General features: G+C 33.5%; 1 protein-coding gene across 3 annotated transcripts in view; it reads left to right on the top strand.

Moving 5' to 3' along the window:
• Positions 1-22,951, top strand: part of LOC110996787 — a 48,570-nt gene that overhangs the window by 17,500 nt on the left and 8,119 nt on the right. For all 3 annotated transcript variants that reach the window (XM_022264621.2, XM_022264623.2, XM_022264622.2), the window contains exons 2-9: positions 1,692-1,893; positions 3,921-4,108; positions 5,366-5,461; positions 13,221-13,370; positions 19,958-20,053; positions 21,671-21,781; positions 21,974-22,140; positions 22,474-22,678. In XM_022264621.2, coding sequence (XP_022120313.2) covers positions 1,725-1,893; positions 3,921-4,108; positions 5,366-5,461; positions 13,221-13,370; positions 19,958-20,053; positions 21,671-21,781; positions 21,974-22,140; positions 22,474-22,678 — 1,182 coding nt within the window. In that variant the 5' untranslated portion in view covers positions 1,692-1,724. The remainder of the gene's footprint in view (positions 1-1,691; positions 1,894-3,920; positions 4,109-5,365; positions 5,462-13,220; positions 13,371-19,957; positions 20,054-21,670; positions 21,782-21,973; positions 22,141-22,473; positions 22,679-22,951) is intronic.

Below are 22,951 nucleotides of genomic sequence, written 5' to 3' on the forward strand. Positions count from 1 at the left end.
CTGTAATGTCCAGAACGTGGAGCCTGCTACAACAGCCCTATCCAATAAACCCTTCAATGGCAAATACTAGACTCAGACCAGAGAATCTGACCTATAATAACAATCCAGTTTTTACCCAACCCGAATTAAGCTCAGAAAATATCTGATTATGGCTGATAGCCAATTACAGATGAACGAGAACACAAAAAAAATAAACCCAATAAACCCTGGGAAAACTTACGAGTCGCAATTTACAAAGAGACCTCATGACTAGCAACAACCTTTTCCACTACATTGACATCGTCCTTCAAGCAATAGGGTTGAAATTTCTAGCACTCAGCACCATCGTGTTTGCGATCACACATGTGGTGCTTCCTCACATCTGGCGGCAGATTTGTGTCCCGCCCACACCTATAGCACACATAACATTGCTACGGTACAGTTGATGGGCAAGACGCCCGTGCGTGCCCTAAGTCCGGATGCCCATATAGTCGAAATCTGTTTTAACGAGATGGAACGTCGACAGGAAGACTACTCATATTTGGTCGTAAAAACCGATAGTTGTAATAGCCGATGACATTGTTAGTAAGAACCTAATACATAGAATTCAGACCTTTGATTTTGGTCAATATAATATAGTATAGTAAGTTGTTCTAAACGATGTCCTCGATAACGGTTTTGACTGTATATTAAAAAGAAACCATTATACAACACCGTTCATTACTGTAGTTCCGAATATTATTTTATTTAAAAGCCAACAAGGCCATAAAACACAAAACAGGATAGAAGAAGTTATACATTTGGCAACCATCGTTTGTCCTCGATGATGGGTGCGGACGGCGTGCACAAACAAACGCTTATAACATACAAATGTTTACAATCACTAAGTCTGCACAGACAAACATTGTAGGAGCACAAAACAAAAGACCCCAAATACAAAACAGGGAAAACTAACAATATGATAACAGTAATCGTAACTTCCTGTAATCAGATGAGCTGTCCGAGAAAATATCGAGTTTGTTCGGGTTCTGCAGCCGAACGCTAAGTCGTGCCATTCCAGTCTAGTTTGGAGTGTACTACCATAGTTGACCAACCTAATGGTTGAAGCTACTTACAAACATTGCGTTAAACAAAAAAACTTGGCGATTAAAAAGAGTGGCGGAGAGTTTACTGCCAGTAAATATAAAATTGGAAGCGCTTAATGTAAAGAGCAGTGTTGTCCTAGTCACTAGTGACTTCAGGGTGCGACTGTCATACCTGAGGTCGTAAGTTCGATCCCCGGCTGTGCACCAATGGAGTTTCTTTCTATGTGCGCATTTAACATTTGCTCGAACGGTAAAGGAGAACATCGTGAGGAAACCTACATGTCTTAGACCCATAAAGTCGACGACGTGTGTCAGACACTGGAGGCTGATCACCTACTTACCTATTAGATTTAAAAATGATCATGAAACAGATTCAGAAATCTGAGGCCAAGTCCTAGGTTGTAGCGCCACTGATTTATTGTAATTTTAATGTATATTCATTTTTTTGACGTTCATAAGTGTACATTGTGTTACCTATATGAATCAATGATTTTTGACTTTCACTTCGAAATACTTATCATTTTCTGATCTATTACCACTGATATATTGCACACACAGGTCCTGTGAGGTTTCTACATTGAATACTTTTAAGCATATGTTTAACATACGGTTTCTTTTTTTTTTCAGTGTACACAGGCGCCGTTGGGCGCTAACCATAATATGATGCGTACACTGCTGGCATACTATGCAGACATGATGGCAGCCAGTCGCGGAGCGGGATGCGCGCGCGACTGCAGCGGACGTGGGGACTGTATGAACGGGACCTGCCTCTGCGAGATCCGGTACACGGGAGATGAATGCGCGGGACATAATCTCCCATACCATGCGTGTATGTTCATTTGTTTATTTATTTTTATGTAACGGGGAGTCAAACTGGCAGGAGGCCTATCTGATGATATGGACTGCCCGAAGGCTCGCAAGTATGTTGCCGGTCTTTTAGGAATTGGTACGCTCTTGAAGGGCTCAAGTTGAATTGGTTCGTGAATACTTCAGTTTGTTGTAAAATGTGTTTATTTGATTCTCTACACACGGAAACTAAATGGTAATAAATCTAATAGAACAGTGTTGGCCTAGTGGCTTTAGAGTGCGACTCTCATGCCTGAGGTCGTAGGTTCGATTCCCGGCTGTGCACATCGAAATTCAAATAGAGTATTATTATTAAAATTTATAATTAAAAGTTTTAAAAGTATTTTTAGATCGTATACAAATATGAGCTCACACACTGCTTGAATGCATGTTCATTCTTTTTTTATAAAGAATAATGTGACATCTATTATTGCAATATATGTAAATATTTGAGCACGATAATAAAATTATAATAGTTATCAGCTGCATTGTATTCATAACACATGGCCTTTACGTATAATTATCAAATCAATGTATACCAAATATTGTATAATATTTTAATGTAAGAATGGCGTTTCATGCTCATTTATCTCCATATGACACTACCTTTTTGGAAGGTACAGATATAACCATGCTTTTAATATTTTTTATATGTAATTCTGACTTTCATAAGTGCCTTTTTAATATGCCTAATTGAAATAAATGATTCCACTTTGAATACTTTGAAAGAAATTTTCTTTTTGTGTAGAAAATAGTACAATTGTTTTTCATATAAAATTAATAATTATCGTAATTAAATAAGCTTACGCACATCAACGTCCGATAAGATAAATATTGATTTGACATTGTTTTTCAATTTTGATATATAACAATAATTTGTCCTTCGTATTCGCAAAATTAAATATTTTTTTAGTGATATGAGGACATAAAAGTACTTTACATACATGATAGTTAGATTAGCTGCTATACAAAGGTCCTATTTAAAAATATCTTCTTCAAGTGCCTCTACATTACTGAAGGTTGGTCCTGCACCAGATGTAGCAACTCTTCCGCATTTGCAATACCTGTCCACTCGCTAACATTGCGAAGCCATGACTTCTTCCTTCGACCAACACATCGTATATATTCGTCATTTAAAAATATACCATAGCTGAAATTGTATTTTCAAATTGTCATTGATTACTTAATAAAAATATATAGGTATCTAAATGTAACGCGATTTCTTAGTCTAACTAATCGGTCATTAAACGTTATTGTTATATGGCCGTTTTACTTAATTTATCGGCTCTGAGTGCGACTGTAAAAGGCTGTATAGAGAATAGAAACTTCGTAAAATACCATTTTGACAAATTATCCTTCTATTGCCGAAATCGATACAATTATGTGTGTTAAACCATCACTCTACCCCCTTAAAACTAGTAATAGCAATAAAAACATTAGCAACAATACGACAATATTTAAATGAAGAAAGACAATTAAAGTTTTCCCGCCTCGTAAAATATTTCCTCACACCCTCTTTTATTATCTTCATAAATAGTTAGCTAAGACCATTCCATTGGGGAATTACAGAGATCATTCAGGTTCGTACACTAGGCACATGGAAAAATTGTGTCTTGTCGCATACAGGAGGTTCTTAAAGAAATTAATGACAGCAAATAGGGTCTATCTATCCGCCCATGACTACCGCCCAAACTCAATTTCAATCCATTTTTGTCCATCTGAGATAGAGGCCTTAATCCAAATATTGATAAAAGTGTACCAAAAAACAATCGACGGAATGATATTAGATATGAGCTCGATCGTCAGTCACGGTCTGATCTCAGATTGTTTTCAATCTGACATTATGGATTACTTATTGGGTTCGGGCGTAAGCCGACATACCAATGAATCTAAATTAAAATATTTACAAGAATCTGCATAACTATTGAATGATACTGTTTAATACTAACTTCATAATCTTTTTTGTATATCTAATATAGTACTGTATAATATATATATACTTTTTTGCAGGTATTGGCGGTGTGTTCCTCGCAGTGTCGTTCGTGTGTGCGGTGCAATTGACGCTATGCATCGTTACTGAGTACAGGCGATTAAAAGCTCCGAACTTCTTAAGAGCTTGCAAAGTGACTACGCAGAAGATGCTGTATCTGGTCGCTTTCCTGGCGTCTCTAATACGCGGCGCGTATTTTATATCTCCTGTATGTATTTTTTTCTTTTTTTGTGCGTATTTAACATTCGCTCGAACGGCGAAGCTTGTAGGGAAACCAACTTGCCTTGCCAGTTATCCCAATGTGAAAATTGAATTTAAGTTTTTCGTATATTTTTTAAATAATTTATTTGTCTTATAAACCTATCATTTGGCAAAAGTGAGTGAGAGTTTCTTTAGTGAACAATTCAATATTTATATTAACGTCGATAGCATGTGTCAGACACAAAAATACCCTCATAATAGTATACCAAAATCTAAACTGATTTTTTTATTTATTCAATCTGTCTCCGGGTATTATGTAGGATATCGTATTAAATACAATAAATGGGATTTTATACTACGTAAGGTTTCTTGTTTGTTATGAGATTAAAAGCTTTGTTAATTTTTTAGATATGTTCGCGATCAGCCTATTAAAACAAAAATCGTAGTAAGATATAGCAATAGTCGTCTTTGTTTTACCATAATATTTACTGTTTTGAAATGTTAAAAATGTTTATTTTACAATTATTATCATTGACCTAATTTATTAGCACATAATACGGCTCTAAGTGGGTCAAAGGTCGAGTGGTAGGCGTGATACGATAAGAATGTATAATTTAACTATAACGCTGGTCCATATATCTAATATTAAGCGACCCATACCCAAACGAAAGGCTTGGATATGAAAAAATATTTTTTAGTTAATTAAATCTCTAGACAGTTAATCAAAGATCGATATTCAATCAAGTAGCTAAAGTTCCGTCATACAAGTGACTAAACGATACGTTGAACGAGTTTTCTAATGTAATCATCTGTTGTCGTAACCGCCATTTTGTATTACATTATTAATCGGTTTCTCGGTTATCTTTCGGTCAGACAGATAGTTAAACGTTTTCGATGCTGCTTTATTTATAAATAAAAAAAGTTAGCGACTTGATTAAATATCGATCCTTAATTAACTGTCTAGAGATTCAATTAACTCTCTGATTTTACTTCTTTACTGCGAACACAAATAACACAACAGCTGCAGGAGACTCGTCTGATTCTCTGATGCACTCATCAACATTTTCAATGACAGAGAGTTCGCGAGTGTGTTCTGGCTTGTCTTGTGTCTGTATAAATAAATAAATAACCCGTGAATATACAGTAAAAATTGTGAACAAATATACTAAAGTTTTCATGATAAATTACATATATAATATCTATGTATTTCATATAATAAAAATTTAGAAGTTGCTAGACATAATTAGACTTTATATGTTCACAGGAAGCATTCCAAGAGACATGGGCTACAAGTCTACCATCTGCCTACTATCCTCTAGTGCTATCTGGCTCATCACTTATCGTCTGCTTCTGGGCTGAGGTAAGCAATTCAATCCATAAGTTATATCACTTTTAGAAATCCTATTTCATTTATCGTTCTATATAATCTAAACATCCAACTTTAAGATTATAAAATAAAGATTATAAATAAAGATTATAAATAAAGATTATAAAGTGACATCTAGTGGTATAAGACAACAATTATCAGTACATACGTAGTCGTATGTGTTGTAATTGATTTAGTGACGATACAATAGATGGCGCTACACTTAAACAGTTGCAAATTAAAATAATGTATGTATTGAAAACTGATATTTTCTACTTCAGTCAAATCCTAAACAAATATTTTGATTTGATTTTTACACCGAAGTAATGGTTAATATAATTACGTTACATTAGTTACACTGAATTAAAAATACTTTTTAAATGGATTTATCTGAATTATTTGCCTTTGATTTGGAAGCGATCTTGACTCTATTTGATAACCCGTAAGTACTGACAAAACCAAGCTAAATACTTGATACAAAGTAATTTCTATAGAATGTACTACCACCTGTAGTTCTTCTGAGAAAAATTCTCACCGCAACCAAAAAAGCATAGAAACAAGTTTTTGCATGATATATGCACTCAGGAATCTCACTTTGAGTCTAACAACGAATGCTTTTATTTGAAAACTAGTTAGTGCCAAACTTAGTCAAATTTAATTAAATAAAAATTTAATAAAATACGTTTATTTTGGAAAATAAGATCATCAAGGTATCACTTATTCCACGTCATTTAATTTGAACCTGTAGGCATCCCTACTCATCGGCAAAAAAGGGTGTAGGCCGAGAGAAAAAACCGGCGTAAATAACTCATGGTAATCTTTTAAAAAGCATCATTAAAATCATCAAACAATACTTATTTTAAAACTAATGTTACTTTGAGCCACGCTAAATTCATAAGTATCAAATTTTTTTTTAACAAAACTAAACATTGTCTTTTATTTTTTTAGTAGATTTTTTACATTTTTGTGGTTTATTCTCTTCGTCTTTGTATTTGTTAAAATAATTTAGGTAAATTTGTCGAAAGACGGCGCCACCTCAAAACAGCTCCAAATTTGTTCTAATAATTTTCATCACTCAGCAAAATGGTGTACCATGCAATAATGCGGTGCTCCGCTCGTTAATAACATAGAAATTAATTAAAACATGCTTTGTGAAATTTATGAAACAAGGTAAAAAAAAATTGGCTTTAATTGAGTGTTAATTGACTGAAAACTGTGACGATATCATTTACATCATGCATGTAAATTTGGAGCTGTGTTAAGGGATTAAATTAATTATTTGTATAGTTGTCGGTGTTTCAAAAAAGTTTGTAGTAAATTACTATGTATATGAATAAATTTTTTTTATTTATAGAACAGGGGGCAAACGGGCAGGAGGCTCACCTGATGATAAGTGATATCGTCGCCCATGGACACTCAATGCCCGAGGGCTCGCGAGTGCGTTACCGGCCTTTTAAGAATTGGTACGCTCTTTTCTTGAAGGACTTAAGGAAGTCGAATTGGTTCGGAAATACTTCAGTGGGCAGTTATTTAAATTTAAAATTTTAATCGACTTGAAGCACGTGTAAGCTAATTCTATTAACAATCGTTTTATTCGCATATAGGTTTGGAAGTTCTCAAAACAATATGTTAGTTAGCGATACGCGATCGTTGTGAACAAACGTAGTATTGGGTTAAATATTTAAGTGATTTGTTTTAGTGTTAAGTTTATGTAAGTATATTTATGTTTAAAGGCGTTTTAAATTAAAAATAATATAATTATAATTTTTGAATATATAATTTAATTATAATATTTTAATGGTAGCATTATAATCGAGAAGTTTTGGAAATCGTAAATGAAGGTTTTTAAGTGCGATTCTTTGATTCAGAGAATAATATATTCGATTAAAGCAACAATGCAGGCAATATCGTAGGCCTTATTGTGTGGGTGATACTTTTACTACAGATAGATAATTCTCTCATAAAATTTATGACTTTAAAGATGTGAAGCAAATTCCCATTCCCACCTTACTGTGTTTAAATAAAATTTAAGTGATAATTAAAGCTAAAAAATGGGAGCCGTACATAGTAATAATAATAATGAATAAATTTAATTAATAATTATTGATCTCAGGTTGAATCCATTACTTTGATCATTGACAGTGAAATCAGTGTTCTGTCTGCCACATGTCGTCGATTTTTGGATTTGACATTTCGATAAGACATGGCGATTATTTTACGATGATTTATTTAAAACAGTAACTGGTAGTAAATGTAAATTTACAATTAATTAAATTTTTTTGACGTTCATAAGTCTACTTGTTTACCTAGATGAATAAAGATATTTTGTTGTGTTTTAAAAAAAGGAACAATCGTAAGCAAAACCGGAAAATTATATCAGTCATAACAACAGTAGTTGTTATTTTGTTAAAAATGGTATAACAGAACGCAACTGACAGCTAAACGTTATGTTATCTATGGTTCAGTATGATTAAAAAAAAATTGAGACTTGGCTTAAAGGTCTCGTTACCAGGCAATAAAATAGAAGTTTTGAAGTATTTTTAGTTTATATTAGCTTGATTGTTTATATTGGCTTGCTATATTATCATTAACAATGCTCAAGAAGATCGAATCTTTCGCGACAAAGCATGCCATAAATGGCTGGACCGATTTTAATTTTTGAGTGTTTTAGTGGATTCGAGAATAGTTCAGATTGTTTATAATAAAATGTTTTTTACACTTTTAAATTTTGTACAGGATAACGTGTGTTGAGTCTAGGATTATATAGATTTATGTAAAATTTTGTAAATTTTAACCAAAAACGAATGATTATTTTTTTATAAACTACATACTTATGTATATACTTTTACACACAAATCTTCCAAGACTTCTTTGTTTAGACTATACAATTTTACTTTTATTATATTATCCACTATTATTAATATTACATTCTTTTTCTTTTTTAACTGTTGAAGCCTCTGGCAGAATGACCAGCGCTGTGCAAAACGTCTGTTTCACAGCATAATGCCTGAGTTACTATCATAACACGCACATATAAACTTAAAATGTACCTTATTCCTTTTTAATGGTTTTTTTTATTATTATTATTTTGTGTGTTTCTGTTTGTGTGTTTCGTTAGTAATAAATGCTATGTCTATGTATATCTATAACAAATGGACTTGTTCTGAAAAAAAACAAATGAAAAATAAAGCAAGGTTGGTTGGTGGCTGCGTTTGCCCCGATAATCAGATTTAAATTAAATTCAGTAGTTTATTGTAATTGGTTTCACAAAAGAAATTGAATTGAAGCGATAAGAAACGCCCTTGACAGTTTCATTGTGGCTTATGCAACGTCTCGCCTATTTCGATTGTCCTCAACGTTATTTATTTTGGTTCCTATAAGTTTCAGGGCATTTACTATGACCATTAAATTCCTATATTTTTTGAAATCTGATGATGTGCTCTAGAAAAATCTTGCTATTGTCATGGCTTTGAATTAGACTTAGGGTCCTTCAAGAAAAGAGCATACCAATTCTTAAAAGGCCGGCAACGCACTCGCGAGCCCTCTGGCATTGAGAGTGTCCATGGGCGGCGGTATAACTTAACATCAGGCGAGCCTCCTGCCCGTTTGCCCCCTGTTCTATAAAAAAAAATATATTTGTTAGTGGATAAATTTACAAAACCCGTGGCATTCTTGGTCTTGGATCTTAGGTCCACGATTGTTGCATCTGTGTCTTCATAATTTTAAATCAGCCTTCTGTGCCTGACACAATCGATTTTAATCTAATGCTGCCGGTTTCCTGAAAATGTTTTGTTTTAACGAGAGAGTGTTAATCGCATTTAGAAGATTATTGATACAAAACTCTGATTCGAATGCTCATATGAACAAATATTTTGTTATTTTATGTTTATAAACGATAATAATTGGTGTTGTTTAAGTTCTTTAAAAACGGTTATTTTTAATGGATATATACTGTTATGATAAAACTATGCAGTGTTATTTTGACTACGCGCGATTCTTTGGCCTTGATTATACACCGGTTTTTGATATGTGGCCATTCTCTCCTAAATTTAAGAGCCGAGCTCTTGTCTGTGGATTAACCTCCTGGTATGTCACGACCTCAGCTTCTTTCTTGATCTGGTCTATGTATGTTCTTGGTCTTCCTCTTCATCTCCTGCCTTCTACCTTCCCCTCCAAGATGGTCTTAAAGAAGTTGTCATGTCGCACCAATCATCTTCCCTCTCCGGTTTTCTATGGTACTCGGCATCTTCTTTTCGGTATAGATTATCTTCATCATTCTCCTCCATTACCACATCTCAAACGCTTCAAGGTTTTGTCTTTCTTCTTTAGTAAAGTAAGTAAAGTAATGTGGCAATTAATATAGTATTTTTTCAATATAATAGGGGGGCAAACGACGCGACGCCTAAAAAGGGCAGTCATCGCAGCCCATAGACACTAATTTTTAATAGGTGCGTTGCTGGCCTTTAAGGGAGGGGGAAATTTACGAAAATTACGAAAATTACGCTGGAATTTTGAATAGTTGGTAAAGAAGTCTCGACTGATAAATTTAAAGGAATGATAGGAAGTTATAGAAATCTTGCGTTATATAAACCAAGGGAAATGAAATCCAGACAATGTTTTCATCAGACAAATGACAATGCTCAGTTATTTTCCACAATAAAAGCGTACATGATATTTCCGACAATGATTATAACATGATAAGTGTTTGGAGTTATAGTTCATGTATAATTTGTTTGGAGTAACGAGTGACATAGAAACGAGAGATATATAAACCACTACGAATAATATTAAAACTTGATTTTTGGCTTGTCACTCAAATGTCAAGTTAATTATATATGTGCAAAGGGGCCTATGGGATATTAAAGTCAGACAATTGTTGTGCGCTGCCGGCCTTTGATAGGATAATTGTTGTAAAACATTATTGTCATCATTACGATTATACAGACCATTGTATTATCTATAAGCGCTTATTTGTTTTATCCAATGTATTCTAATTTAACAAAACAAGAACATAACTGTTCTCTCTTCTTTTGGCGTTCTATCGAATTAGTAGTAACTGTTAAGGTAGAATAATGTAGTGGAATAAATAAATAAATATTCAAACACCCTAAACTCCTAATCTATAAATTATAGGTAGCTTTTTGCATCTGATAAATTTAGTACCATCCTAGAAATCCTATTCAATAATAAAATAATCATCAAAATCGGTTCATAAACTACATAAAAAATATACGGTCATATTCATATACGGTCGAAGTAAAAAACCTCCCCCCTTTTTTTAATAGAACAGGGGGCAAATGGGCAGGACGCTCACCTGATAAGTGATACTGCCGCCAGGGGGCTCGTAAGTTCCTTGCCGGCGTTTTAAGAATTGATACGCTCTTTTCTTGAAGAACCCTAAGCCGAAATGGTTGGGAAATACTTCAGTGAGCAGGTGGTTCCACATAGCGGTGGTGCGCGGCAAAAATTGCTCTTAAAAACACTCAGTTGTTGAACGACGGACAAAAAAAAACGATTAAAAATAGTAACGAAACTGATACCTGTCTGTCATATGGAAATCCATACACATTAAATAACTTTATTAAATGTGTAAATATTTGATAAGTAATTCATTGTATGAGAACCGGTAGTCGTAGAAATCGTAAAGTTTTAATTACGTTTCAATATGAATTTGGTAAAGAAATAACTCAATACAGAACGAATGTCTAGAAACGTTTTATTCATTATAAATATATATGTTTTAGGGCCTGTTTCACAATGTATGGATAAAGTATCAAATAGCTATGCAACACATAAATTATTCGAAAGATAAAAGTTCCAAATAAGATTCTTCGCGTTTCATGACGTATAGCGCTATCTGACAGTCGTGAAACGCAACAATAGTGTTTATACTACCATTAATTAATAAATAGCTTATTTGGAACTTATCCGGACATTGTGAAACAGGCCCTTAATCTCTTTATATATTTAATTCTAATAGATTTTGAATTTCGAATTTGATTAAATCTAGTAAGATATAATATCGTTCCACGTCATTTATTTATTGTTAACGGATCAAAGCTAAGGACGTTTAATATTAATGCAAAAGAAATCAGATATGATTATAAAAATTACAAGAACACTGTTGAGGTCGAAGGTTCGATCCCCGGCTGTACTAATGGAATGTCTATATGCACATTTAACACTCGCCGTGAAGGATAACATCGTGAAGAAACCACAATGCTTGTCTTAGACCTATTAAGTCAACGTTGTGTTTCAGGGTGATCCCGGGATACAAGTAGATTACTTACCTATTAGATTGACAAATGATTATGAAACAGGTACAGAAATCTAAGGCCAGGACCTAAAACCTTTTTTTTAAATATAAATTACTTATTATTATCAATATGTACTCTCAATATCCGTAATACTCATGTCTCAACCTTGGATAAACAGTAATCAATCAATATTAAAGTGGTTATTTAATGAGTACTTGTGCCAAGTAGAGAGAACTGACTTTTCGCGTTCTACAAAATTCTCGTTTCCATCAGTATATTATATTAAAATAAAAAATATAAATTATGTTGATTATGTAACATATTAAGATACTTATTTACTTTATATGCTTTTAATTATTTATAACCCAATTTTAGTTAGGTTACATAATTTAAAGCGTAAATAAGGCAAGATAGAAACGCTTTTTTTAATGAGGTGAAAATGCACTTATGCAGGCCCGCATCAAGAATGTCGAGCTTGACGCGGGAACTGTGGGGCTCGGTCTGAAATCCCTCTGCTATTCAAAGGGGTAGCGAGACCGCACCCACTAAAAATACCTCAGCCCATCTCACGCCTTTAAAATGGGCCCTCAGGGTTCGCTAGGCATTCTACCCAAGGAAGATAGAAATGCTGATTAGCGCAAACTAAGACTCATATGTCAAAATTAAATACATTTTGATGGCGTTAAGTCTTCGGAGTCTCTTAAAAATCTTTTAAAATGGCCTGATTTATTTACTGTAATTGATATTCACTCGATTAGTGTTTACTTTACCTAATGTTGTTTAAATATTATGTAATTTTTATTTTATGTTAAGTGTTTGTTTTGTGAATAGACTATAAATTAGTTAATTACATAGATTTGTTTGTGTAAATTTTTACGTGGTTAATTTGTTAATAGTTTTCAATGTAACTGCTTTTGTTTAGATCCGGTTCATCAATTGTTAAGCTAAAGAGATTTTCTGCGTACTTATAAGCGTTTATTATTATTATTAAGAATATATTCAAAAAGTCCTGGACTACTACTACTACTTAGATACTCTGATATAAAAAATATGCAACCCCCCCCCCCCCTTTATGGGACACAAGGTTAAAGACAGTTACTGTTACCCATGGATAGCTGCAACACCCTGGTGTTATTGTGCGTTGTCGGTCTTCTAGGCGTGTACGCTCTTCAGGTACTCGAAGTGGTTTGATCTTCTCATGAAGGGCTCTGAGTCGTAACAGTGGATACCTCTAATGGATAGTTGGTTGCTTCCAAATTTGGACTCCAGATGACGTGGAACGGGTGGAATTTAAATTAAATTTTGACGAGAATATATAAAATGTAATACGTTAATTATTATCATACTTTTTTACATTACATTTAGTATAATAATATAGCTTACCTAACAGGAGCTTAAAGCAGGGTTGGGCCCATTTGTAACCTAAATATGTGTGCTTTAATCAAATAATTGATATTTCATTGACATATGTAACTATATATGTATCTGTTTTACAGGTGTTCCACCTCCGCGATGTGCGATGGGAGAGACAGCGTTTCCTCTCAAAGTCATTCCTGGCGTTCGTCACCTTCAATGTGATCATCTATTCACTCCTCTTCGCTGAAGTTCTCACAATCAACGTTGCTAATACTTCTAGTGAGAAGAAGGTAAGATCTACCTAAATTTATTTCTTACGATAGATAAATTTTTTCTCACAATTTTGTTTCATACTTCTTAAAAAAATAAATGTGTTGGTGCGTGGCAAGAACTGTGGATGGGCGGATGTCGAGGTGATACGGTTCTCACCTAATGTTCAGTGATACCACCGCCCATGGACACTCCTAACGCCAGACGGCTCGCATAGCGTGCGAATTAGTATGCTCTTGCGGTTTGGTTCGGAAATAGTTAAGCAGCTGGTTCCACATAGGGGCCGTCCATATATTACGTCATTCTAAATTAGGGGGGGGGGGGGTTTGGTCTGCGGATGACGGTAAAATAATGGATGGGGGGGGGGGTTTCGAAATTGACGTCATTCTTATTTATTTACTTGAAGTTTATTTTTCTTTTAATACTTAATAAAAGAAATCGGCGCTGTTTAAACAAAGTCTGTTCCTTTGTCTTTGCCGCGCGCCTGATTTGCAATGTTTTATTTTGTCAAACTGGTAATGAAGTGAAGGAAGTGGTGAAGAAGGGGGGGGGGTCAGTAAGAAATGACGATAGGATGATTATAGGGGGGGGGGGGGGGCTAAAATCGGGAAAAAATCGATGACGTAATTTATGGACGGCCCCATAGTGGTGGTGCGCTAAAAGTGCCCTGATTAACGCTCAGTTGTGGTTGTGTATTCCGTATTCTGCCTCGACTTCCGATAATGCAACTCAGCTTCATATATGTACCTCTTTTGAACACTTTTCGTGGATATGTATTTTTACTGCAATGTTACTACATAATAATAATACTTTAGACACCAAGTTTAATCCCTTTAGCAAGGTTTAAATATTAAAAATAATCTAATTATTCCATAGATAAGATTTCATATATTTGACCTTATATCTAGTTTATCTGAATGGGCTTAACAAAGGCGTGGGCCTGACCAATTGCCTATTCGGTCTTTCAATTCGTTGGCCTTGTATGCGTTGTAGGGTTATGTGAAAACAATTTTTCTGGAAATAGTCGCCATCATTTCTAAGTTTAAGGATACTGCATTATTTATATCAAATTATCACTTATATGAATTTAATGTAAAAATTTACGTCAGTAAAACATATTTCTAAATTTAAATTTACTGCTAGTTCTCAAAGAGCGTGGCACGGACGAGAAATTCTCAGTCACTTGTAAATTCAGCTCCTCCTTCGGTCTTATGCTACATTTTCTATACCATATTAAATTTTATGTCTAAATTAGTGAATGCATTTAGCAAATGTTAGAAAATTACCTGTATAAAGATGTGTTTCATGTATTTTAGTTCGTTCTTTTTCTATTTTTTTTTCTACTAGGAATAGAAACGTATATAACTGTATATTAGTGGAGCGTGGCCTCCCACAACATTGCTGTGCCTAACCAAGGTCCTTATTGTAAAAAATATTATAACGTGTCACGTGTAAAATTTAACACAAAGAATGCAATAAATTTTTGAGTTTGAAAAGAAGGAACGCAGGCACCTTCTTAATAATTTTCGTATTTTGCTTATTTCTCCATAATTATATTCAGATAAAAAGGGAAATCATGCCATAATCAGCTGTTTACTCTGCGGAATCTTCGCCTTTTTAGTCTAAGACACACCAGTGTCGGTTTGAACGAAATATTTGCTTGGAATAAATAGTCTGATCATAAAATATATTTGCATACAATTTGTTTGAAATACATAAAATTTGTTTTAATTAAATAATGATTTGTGATTTTAAAACGACTTATTTTCTTTGCTCAATCGCTTGACAGCGTGCAGCGAGTTCGATTTCTGTCGTAAAAAAGTATTCTGTCTAATTGGTTTGATATTCTTAATAGAAGGTTCTGTATTGCAGACATTAGAAAATACTGACAAATACAAAATTTACTTTTTAAAATTCAATAATGTCTTCATATTATTTAATATTACCTTTTATCTGTGTAATATTCAAACAAAGTTTAATTAGCACATTTACTTGAAATAACATAAGTTTGCTAATCAAATACATTTTATAGTCTATGATTGCTAAGCTTAGCTAAAATATTGGCAACAAACATGGAACTTTAATGCGCTAAGATTGTGAAGTCTCCACCGCTTGAGACTGTTATCAGCTTTTATGTCATAGCAATGTTAGCTTAGTGACTTCAGCAACTCTCTTCCTTGAGGTCGAAGGTTCGATCCTCGGCCGTGCACCAATGGACTTTCTATGTGCGCATTTAACATTCGCTCAAATGCTGAAGGAATTCAAACTTTTAGACGACTCAAAAAGTCGTCTAAAAGTCTATTTGATTGTCCGACTACTGTAGTGCCACTCATGGAATCTTTTCAGCTTTTAAAGGCATAAAAAGCATTTGCTACATAACATCGTGGTCCATATTTTTTAAATTATTTTAATAAATAGAAATACCGAAAACATAACTGACTTTGGTGCCTAAACATACAATACATATAAAGTACAGTAAATTGTTACAATGAAGTATCATAACATATAACATATAAAAAGTCAATTTCAAATGAAACTTAAAAATCAATCAACATAGCATTGAAGATATGGCTTGCGTGTCCTTTAACATCCAGACTAATAAGTCGTTAGTATAATTGAGGAAGACGTATTCTGTGATTCCACTTAGGCATCGTATTATTATTATAGCCTCTGTATTTCCATAATGAATAATATAATTTCAAACAAGTATATCATATGATTAATTACTACATAATATGTGCATGCATATAAATATAAACTATTAGTATACTTATATATAAATTCCAATCAGAATTTGTAATTTCAATGTCTAAAAATATAAATAATAAGGAGGAATTATTGTTGTTTTAACGTATTAATAGTAACAGTTAAGATAGAATATTTATGTGGAAATAAATACATTTTAAATTATTTTATTTGGAATAAAATATAAATGTAATATGAAAACTTATGTAATTTATGTATATGTATTGCAAATTTAAGTTCTTAATTTAACAAGAATAATAGACTTAAAGTTACAAGTTCGCAAGTCAAGGGTACATGTATACATTTGATATACAGAGCGTCCCAACTCCCAAGACGTTAGAATATAGTTTAAGACGTGTTAATTTGTATGTGTGAACCGGTTTTTTTTTAATATTTGAGGTGGAAATGCATTTGCGCATCCCCTGCCCTAAAAAGTTGCAGGGGTATGTGGGACTCGACCCACATGAAAATCTCTGCTATTCAGAGACTGGGTGAACAATACCCATTGAAACCACCTCGAGAACTTGCTAGAGGCTTCGGGGTCCCTGTCGCATTCAACCGCATGTTACACTCATGTAATGTGTGTGTGAACTCAATAAAGTTGGACTTGAACCTACTAAATAAATAATAACATTTTTTATTTGCAATGGAAGTACACTGGATGAATAGATTACAAAGAAACGGAAAATCGTCATGATAAATGAGCATGAAAATGTCAAAATAACAATAATATATGTCACACACAATACGTCTTCTAAAAACCAACTAATTGATAGTTTACATAGATTATTAAAGAACACGCAATTCGAATATTTATTAGACAGACAATAATTATTATGCCTTATTTCATTAATATAAGATTTGATTTTATTTTTAAATTAAAATGAACATGTCGTTGTCAAAATTGTAAGTTTTGGATTAATAAATAGGATAATAGATACAGTTTCTAGCGTGTTTAAGAATACAGATAATATTACAAAACATTTTTTGCCGCTCAGCCTAGGAATAATTTAGCAATTATTCAATTATCCTTGAGGAGGACAAAGAAACGAAAAGTGCCAACATTCAATACCTTTGACTCATACATTATAATAGAATCGATTATAATTATATATCTTGTATTATAAGATTTCGCAATGACATGAATCGTTTGAAAAATGCGTCCAAAATGTCCTGTTTTTTTAATTTATTTAAATTTACCACATCATACATAATACTATATCTACGGTATATGTTACAAGCTGTCATGTCTAAAATATATGACACTTTTGGTAATTGTTGCAAATAATTAAAAATACTTCTTTTTTGCTAATTACCAGAAAACCACCGGATTCTGGTGATTTTGACGTGTTGAATTCATTATCATCGTATGGACCAATACTCAAATAATCGTTTATAGAGCAAGTGTATTTAAATACAAATCAAATCAAAAATAATTCTTGTAGGTAACTTATGAACTAACACTTATGAGGTACACTTATGAACGTCAAATATAGAAATATACATTAAATACTTCTAATTTTACATTTACAAGTTATGTTTCGGCCGGCGTCGTTTAATTTTAAACTGGATTTAAACTGGCTCTAACAAGAATGGTCCAATGTTTGATTCAAATGAGACCGGAATATAATAAAAATCTTAAAATCAACGCAAGTTATTTATAGATATTCTTATTTTAGTTACTTGTTTGATTAAATTGATTAAGTATAACGAATTAAACGGAAAACAAGTTCTAGTGTAAAACAGCGCTTTTGCTCATAAATTTGAATTCTTCAACTATAAGGCTCGATACACACTATGATGCTCTTCGCGGTCCGATCTCGCTCCGGTCTCGGTTCGACCAAATCTAGCTGCGTCTACACTACTTGTTCCACAATCACACTGTCTAGATCCATGGTCGACATAGGACGCTTCTTGAAATAATCCTTTAAATTTTACTCGCCAAAAAATTTCATTAAACATTCAACTATTCTTTTAAAATTTTCGCGAATTGAACCGTATACACGTTTTTTCCAAGTAAATAGATATATAGAAAATGGAAAAATGGGGAAAATATAACATTTGTTATTAACAAAACACAAACACATAATAATCATAAAAATCAAATAAAAAAAAAGAATAAAAAATGCGGTATATTTTAAGTGTTCGTGCTGTGTAAGTGATTCTGGCTCAGCATTATGATGTGGAGCTGACGTGTTCCGCAGCGCTGATCATTCTGCCAGAGACCACAACAGTTAGTTTGTACCTTAGACGCAAAAAAAGAAGAAAAAAAAACATTATATCATAAAAATAATAATAGTAAAATTAAATATTATAAGTAAAGAAGTCTGGAAGATCTGTTTGTATTTATTATTCATAATAAAATTTTATAAATGCCACGATTTATTGCTAGCAATGACTAAAATGTCTCACATCACAACCGAATAGAGGCTGGAGTTGAAACACGTTTTTGTTTCAACCGGTACCGAAAGGATATCGAATCGGAACAGGGGCGATACGATAGGGAGAATACTCTGAATCTTTCATTCATACGACCGAAGTGCGACCGAAACAGGATCGAGATTGAACTGTGAACGGCGTAGTGTGGATCAAGCCTAAACGGCTCAGTGTTTCAAGTTCATCAGTCTTTGAACGATTTGTAACGACAAACCCAAGTGACTTCGAATAGGAAAAGTGATTCAGACGTTTTTATATGTGTTTTCGATATAGGATTTTCAATATCAGTTTTTTCAGTACTATTGGGATATCGCAGTACCAAATGGGGATCAAAACAGGCTCATGGATAGTTTATTCCTTATTTATTTTGGGCCTGAATTTATTTCCTGATACGTATTTAGACTAGGTATACCTACATTTCAACTTTCTTAATAAACTGTAACTAATCTTAATTATATCTAATTATCCTATGTGTTAGAAAATAACTTTTTTCTGTTAGTTTGTATCGGGAAACCTCCGGCCTCCTACAAGGCTTGCCATCTTTATTTTATGATGAAGCCCAAATGGGTAGTAGAAACGTCGTATTCAGAGCAATCTGTATAAAACAAATCATAAAAAAGTGTTAGAGAGAGAGAGAAAAAATCAAAATTAAAAATATTAATTAAAATGTCATATGATAGAAATCGGTCACAGATTAGTTAATCGAGAGTGATGACTTCCTCTATCTCATCCTAATACTACTTTAATTTCGTCGAAGACTGACTTTTATCGAGCTACAGTGTTGTGTATGTTTGTACTTTGATAGTCAATTGTTTACGTATTTACTTGTTTCGTAGAAACTCATACGACGCCATCTTGTCTAGAGAAGCGTTTTGGCGGGTTCTTCAATTTATGAATATTTAATTTGAAGTTTTATTTCACAAAATCAAACATAGAGTCTATAGTCTTTTGTTTAGTGCAGTGATTCCCAAACTTTTTACACCACCTTAGCCTTTCTTAAATTCTAATGCGCTATATTGAACATACATATTTTTCTATAAGTAATGGAATTGTTCACTTGAGGCACTTAAATTATAGGTTTTATGAAGAAATTACTAACTTGTTAACAGTAAGTAAATTTTCATAAAATATAACGAAAAAGAGAAATTAAATTCCAAATAATTTTAATTTATTTTTGAATTTGTGGGCGTGGCCTACGTCGAGAAACTATGGTTTAATGAGCCATATAAGTCATTGCTGTCACTAGACTTATAGAAAACTTGTGCTACGAAAACGTGTATTGGTTCCATCAGTGGCTTATATCGCTTCATCTGAGCAGTCAGAAAAAAGCCTTGGCGTACATATGTATGCATATAGCTAGTCTCAATAGTGATTCGTTTAGTCGATCATCATGTTATAGTGCTAAAACTCACTTTAATATTTCCAGAGTTTCTACCAACACGTGTTCAACGGATGCTACGCGGTACTTCTCTTCGTAGTCGTTATTTTTTTCCTGATCTACGGCGTCGAAGTATATTTCAAGGTATTTATAATATTTAAGTTTTATCTTATGTATAAAATTCTCGTGTCGCGGTGTTTGTGGTTAAACTCCTCCGAAACGGCTTTCCCGATTCTCATGAAATTTTGTGTGCATATTGGGTAGGTCTGAGAATCGGACAACATCTATTTTTCATCCCCCTAAATGTTAAGGGTAATCCACCCCGTTTTTTTCAGTTTTAGATAAAAACAATTTCTTTCATTTTTTATGATACAGCATTAGTAAATACATATAACCCATTTTAAACTCTTTACAATCAACAATATATTGTGAACTCTGAGGTTTACACAGAGAAAAAATCACAGAAAAATCTAAAAAGATTTCATTCCGGAAAACCGAACAGTCTCTGGGCATAGCATAGCAAAATGTTCCATGTTGATATGTACTAAACAGGTAGGCTGAAAGTAAAATCTCATTAAGGAGAAAGATAGTTCGCGGGGGCAGCTAGAAATTTTAATAAATATTCAGTTTAGAGCATGGCAGCGATTTATCATTATAATGACTTAATCGCGTCTCTAAGAGCCAATTTATTTTTTAGTTTAATTTTAATAGAGGCGATATGTTAATTATGGTACCATGCCTTGTAAAAAACCAAACTGCGTACAAAACACGTAAAAAATTGTGTGACCTTTTATTGGATTATCCCTACAGCTTGTTACTAAAATAGCTATTCAAATTATTCGCGATTAAAACTAATTAAACAGTACAATACACATAAAAAGTTTTACTGGTAATTAATGTATTTTTAATATTTTTTGTAACATTTATATTTAGCATAATTATTGTCATATATTTTATAAAATATAGCTAGTGACATACTGTATATATAGAATTGTGTATGAAATTATACACAATTCTATATACACTTCAATAAATAAATATAATATATATAAATTTAAATCTGCTCAATAGTAGAGGTGGTATGACCATTATAGGGGGGTTTGTGGACCTTTGATGGCTGGGGTGACCATACGCGAAACTATACACAGCAAAATTATCTGGCTTTATTTTCAAATAGAGTAAGAGGAAAATGAATTAAGGTGCGCAATTAAAATGAACAATACATAGTGATGGACCATTACACCATTTGTGGTTTAAAATTGTACGATAATGGTGTATTGTCTTTGGAGCTTCCATGCATAGACCATGGAGGATGAATAAATATTATTTACTATTGATACCCGTAGATTTTTGATCACCGATTTCAACATACTTCTTTGGAAACAAACACCAACCGCACCACATCATACACAACGCAAAACGCGTTTTTTATATAGTAAATGTGCCTTCACAGATAAATGTCATACAATTATTGTACATGTTAAATATTTACTTTCTACAATATGCACCAGTTTATAGACACCGTTAACCGACTTTATAGACACCGTTTTTCTAATTAAATGTAATTTACACATCGTTAAAAAAATTTAAAAGAAAAAGAAACGTAAAAATTAGGATGCATCAGGCGGTCTTATCGCTAACTAGCTATCTTTACCTTGCCTTCCAGGCAACTCTGGGTAACCTTGACGTAACCAGGTTTGCCTGCATCAATAAACTTTGTAACGATACGTTAAATTAACTATTAAATCTTTATATTAACAGCTTCGCGGCGAATTCTTGCGCGAGACTAAAGTGTGTACAATCGTAACTACAAGACCTGGTCCCTCTTCAGCCGCTGATGGTGATGATGTACAGGATACACTGGTCAAGCAGGTCAGTAGAGACGAAAAGTATTAGTACTTGGGTATCGGGATACATCTCACTCCTGGTACTGTGGTTATTCAGCTTGGTGACGCAACGCGACGACGAATAATAATTGTGTGTCCTTATCTATAAATAATGAAATGAAAGTGACAAAATATTCATTTATTTTACGGTTTTATAAATTTCTTATTTTTATTTTAGGGCGTCCAAACGGATTTAGCAGAGGTGGATGGAACAGTGGACCCACGTTCAGTGAACCACTCCCAACTGCACCAATCCCGTTTGGGCCTCATCAGTCAAGCGTTGATGCTGATCCTCATCGTTGGCTTCCTCGCCTCTGAGACATTGAGCGAATTCTGGAAAGCCAAGTAAGTGATGTTTAAAAAACTAAAACTTTACAATGAAATTAATATTTCCATCCATTTTATACACATTATAAAATATCTTTCCATAACTAATCAATTATGTGTAATATCTTTGAATTTGACAGATCGAATTTTGACATTTATCAATCTATGAATCTGGATTGGAAATAATTTTAAATTATATAGAGTTAGTAAAAAAAAAGTGGTGGTATAAGCTAGGAAATATATATAAAACAGCCTCAATACATGGAAATAATATATAATAGATATTCGAGCGTTTTTAATATTAGAGAAAACCCTTTTTGAATGCTTGATGCTCAGTCCTTACATTTTCAGGGTTCCAGTGGTGTCTCGCAATTGGCACGACCTGGTCTTCCGTTTGGCTGAAATTGGTGTCACGCTATGGTTCCCCTGTGTTCTATGGAACTGCATGGCACCCGAACAATTGTGGATATTGAACCCGAGACGTTTGCTCGCCAAGCAATTGGACGAGGCCAGGCTAGCCGATTTACTAGGACCCGGGAGTAACCAGGATAATAAGGTGGGTTCTATTTAACTGGTGTCATGTTGACGTTCTGAAATTGCTCAAATAGCATACTAGATGTTTTAGGCTTATTAAATTAAATTTGAATATCTAAGCTGTATAAAAATCGTTTTTTAAAAGATGGATTCTTATAATTAAATAATGGGGAAATTCCGTTTAAGTATTACGTAAGCAATATGAGGGGGGTTTTTATTGTGATTAAATCAAGAGTTACTTCAAGATCAAGTCAAGATTTACTTTGTATGAAAACGAAATGCAGTTTCGAGGAAT

The sequence above is a fragment of the Pieris rapae genome, chromosome 5, assembly GCF_905147795.1.
Source record: "Pieris rapae chromosome 5, ilPieRapa1.1, whole genome shotgun sequence".
Taxonomy (NCBI): domain Eukaryota; kingdom Metazoa; phylum Arthropoda; class Insecta; order Lepidoptera; family Pieridae; genus Pieris; species Pieris rapae.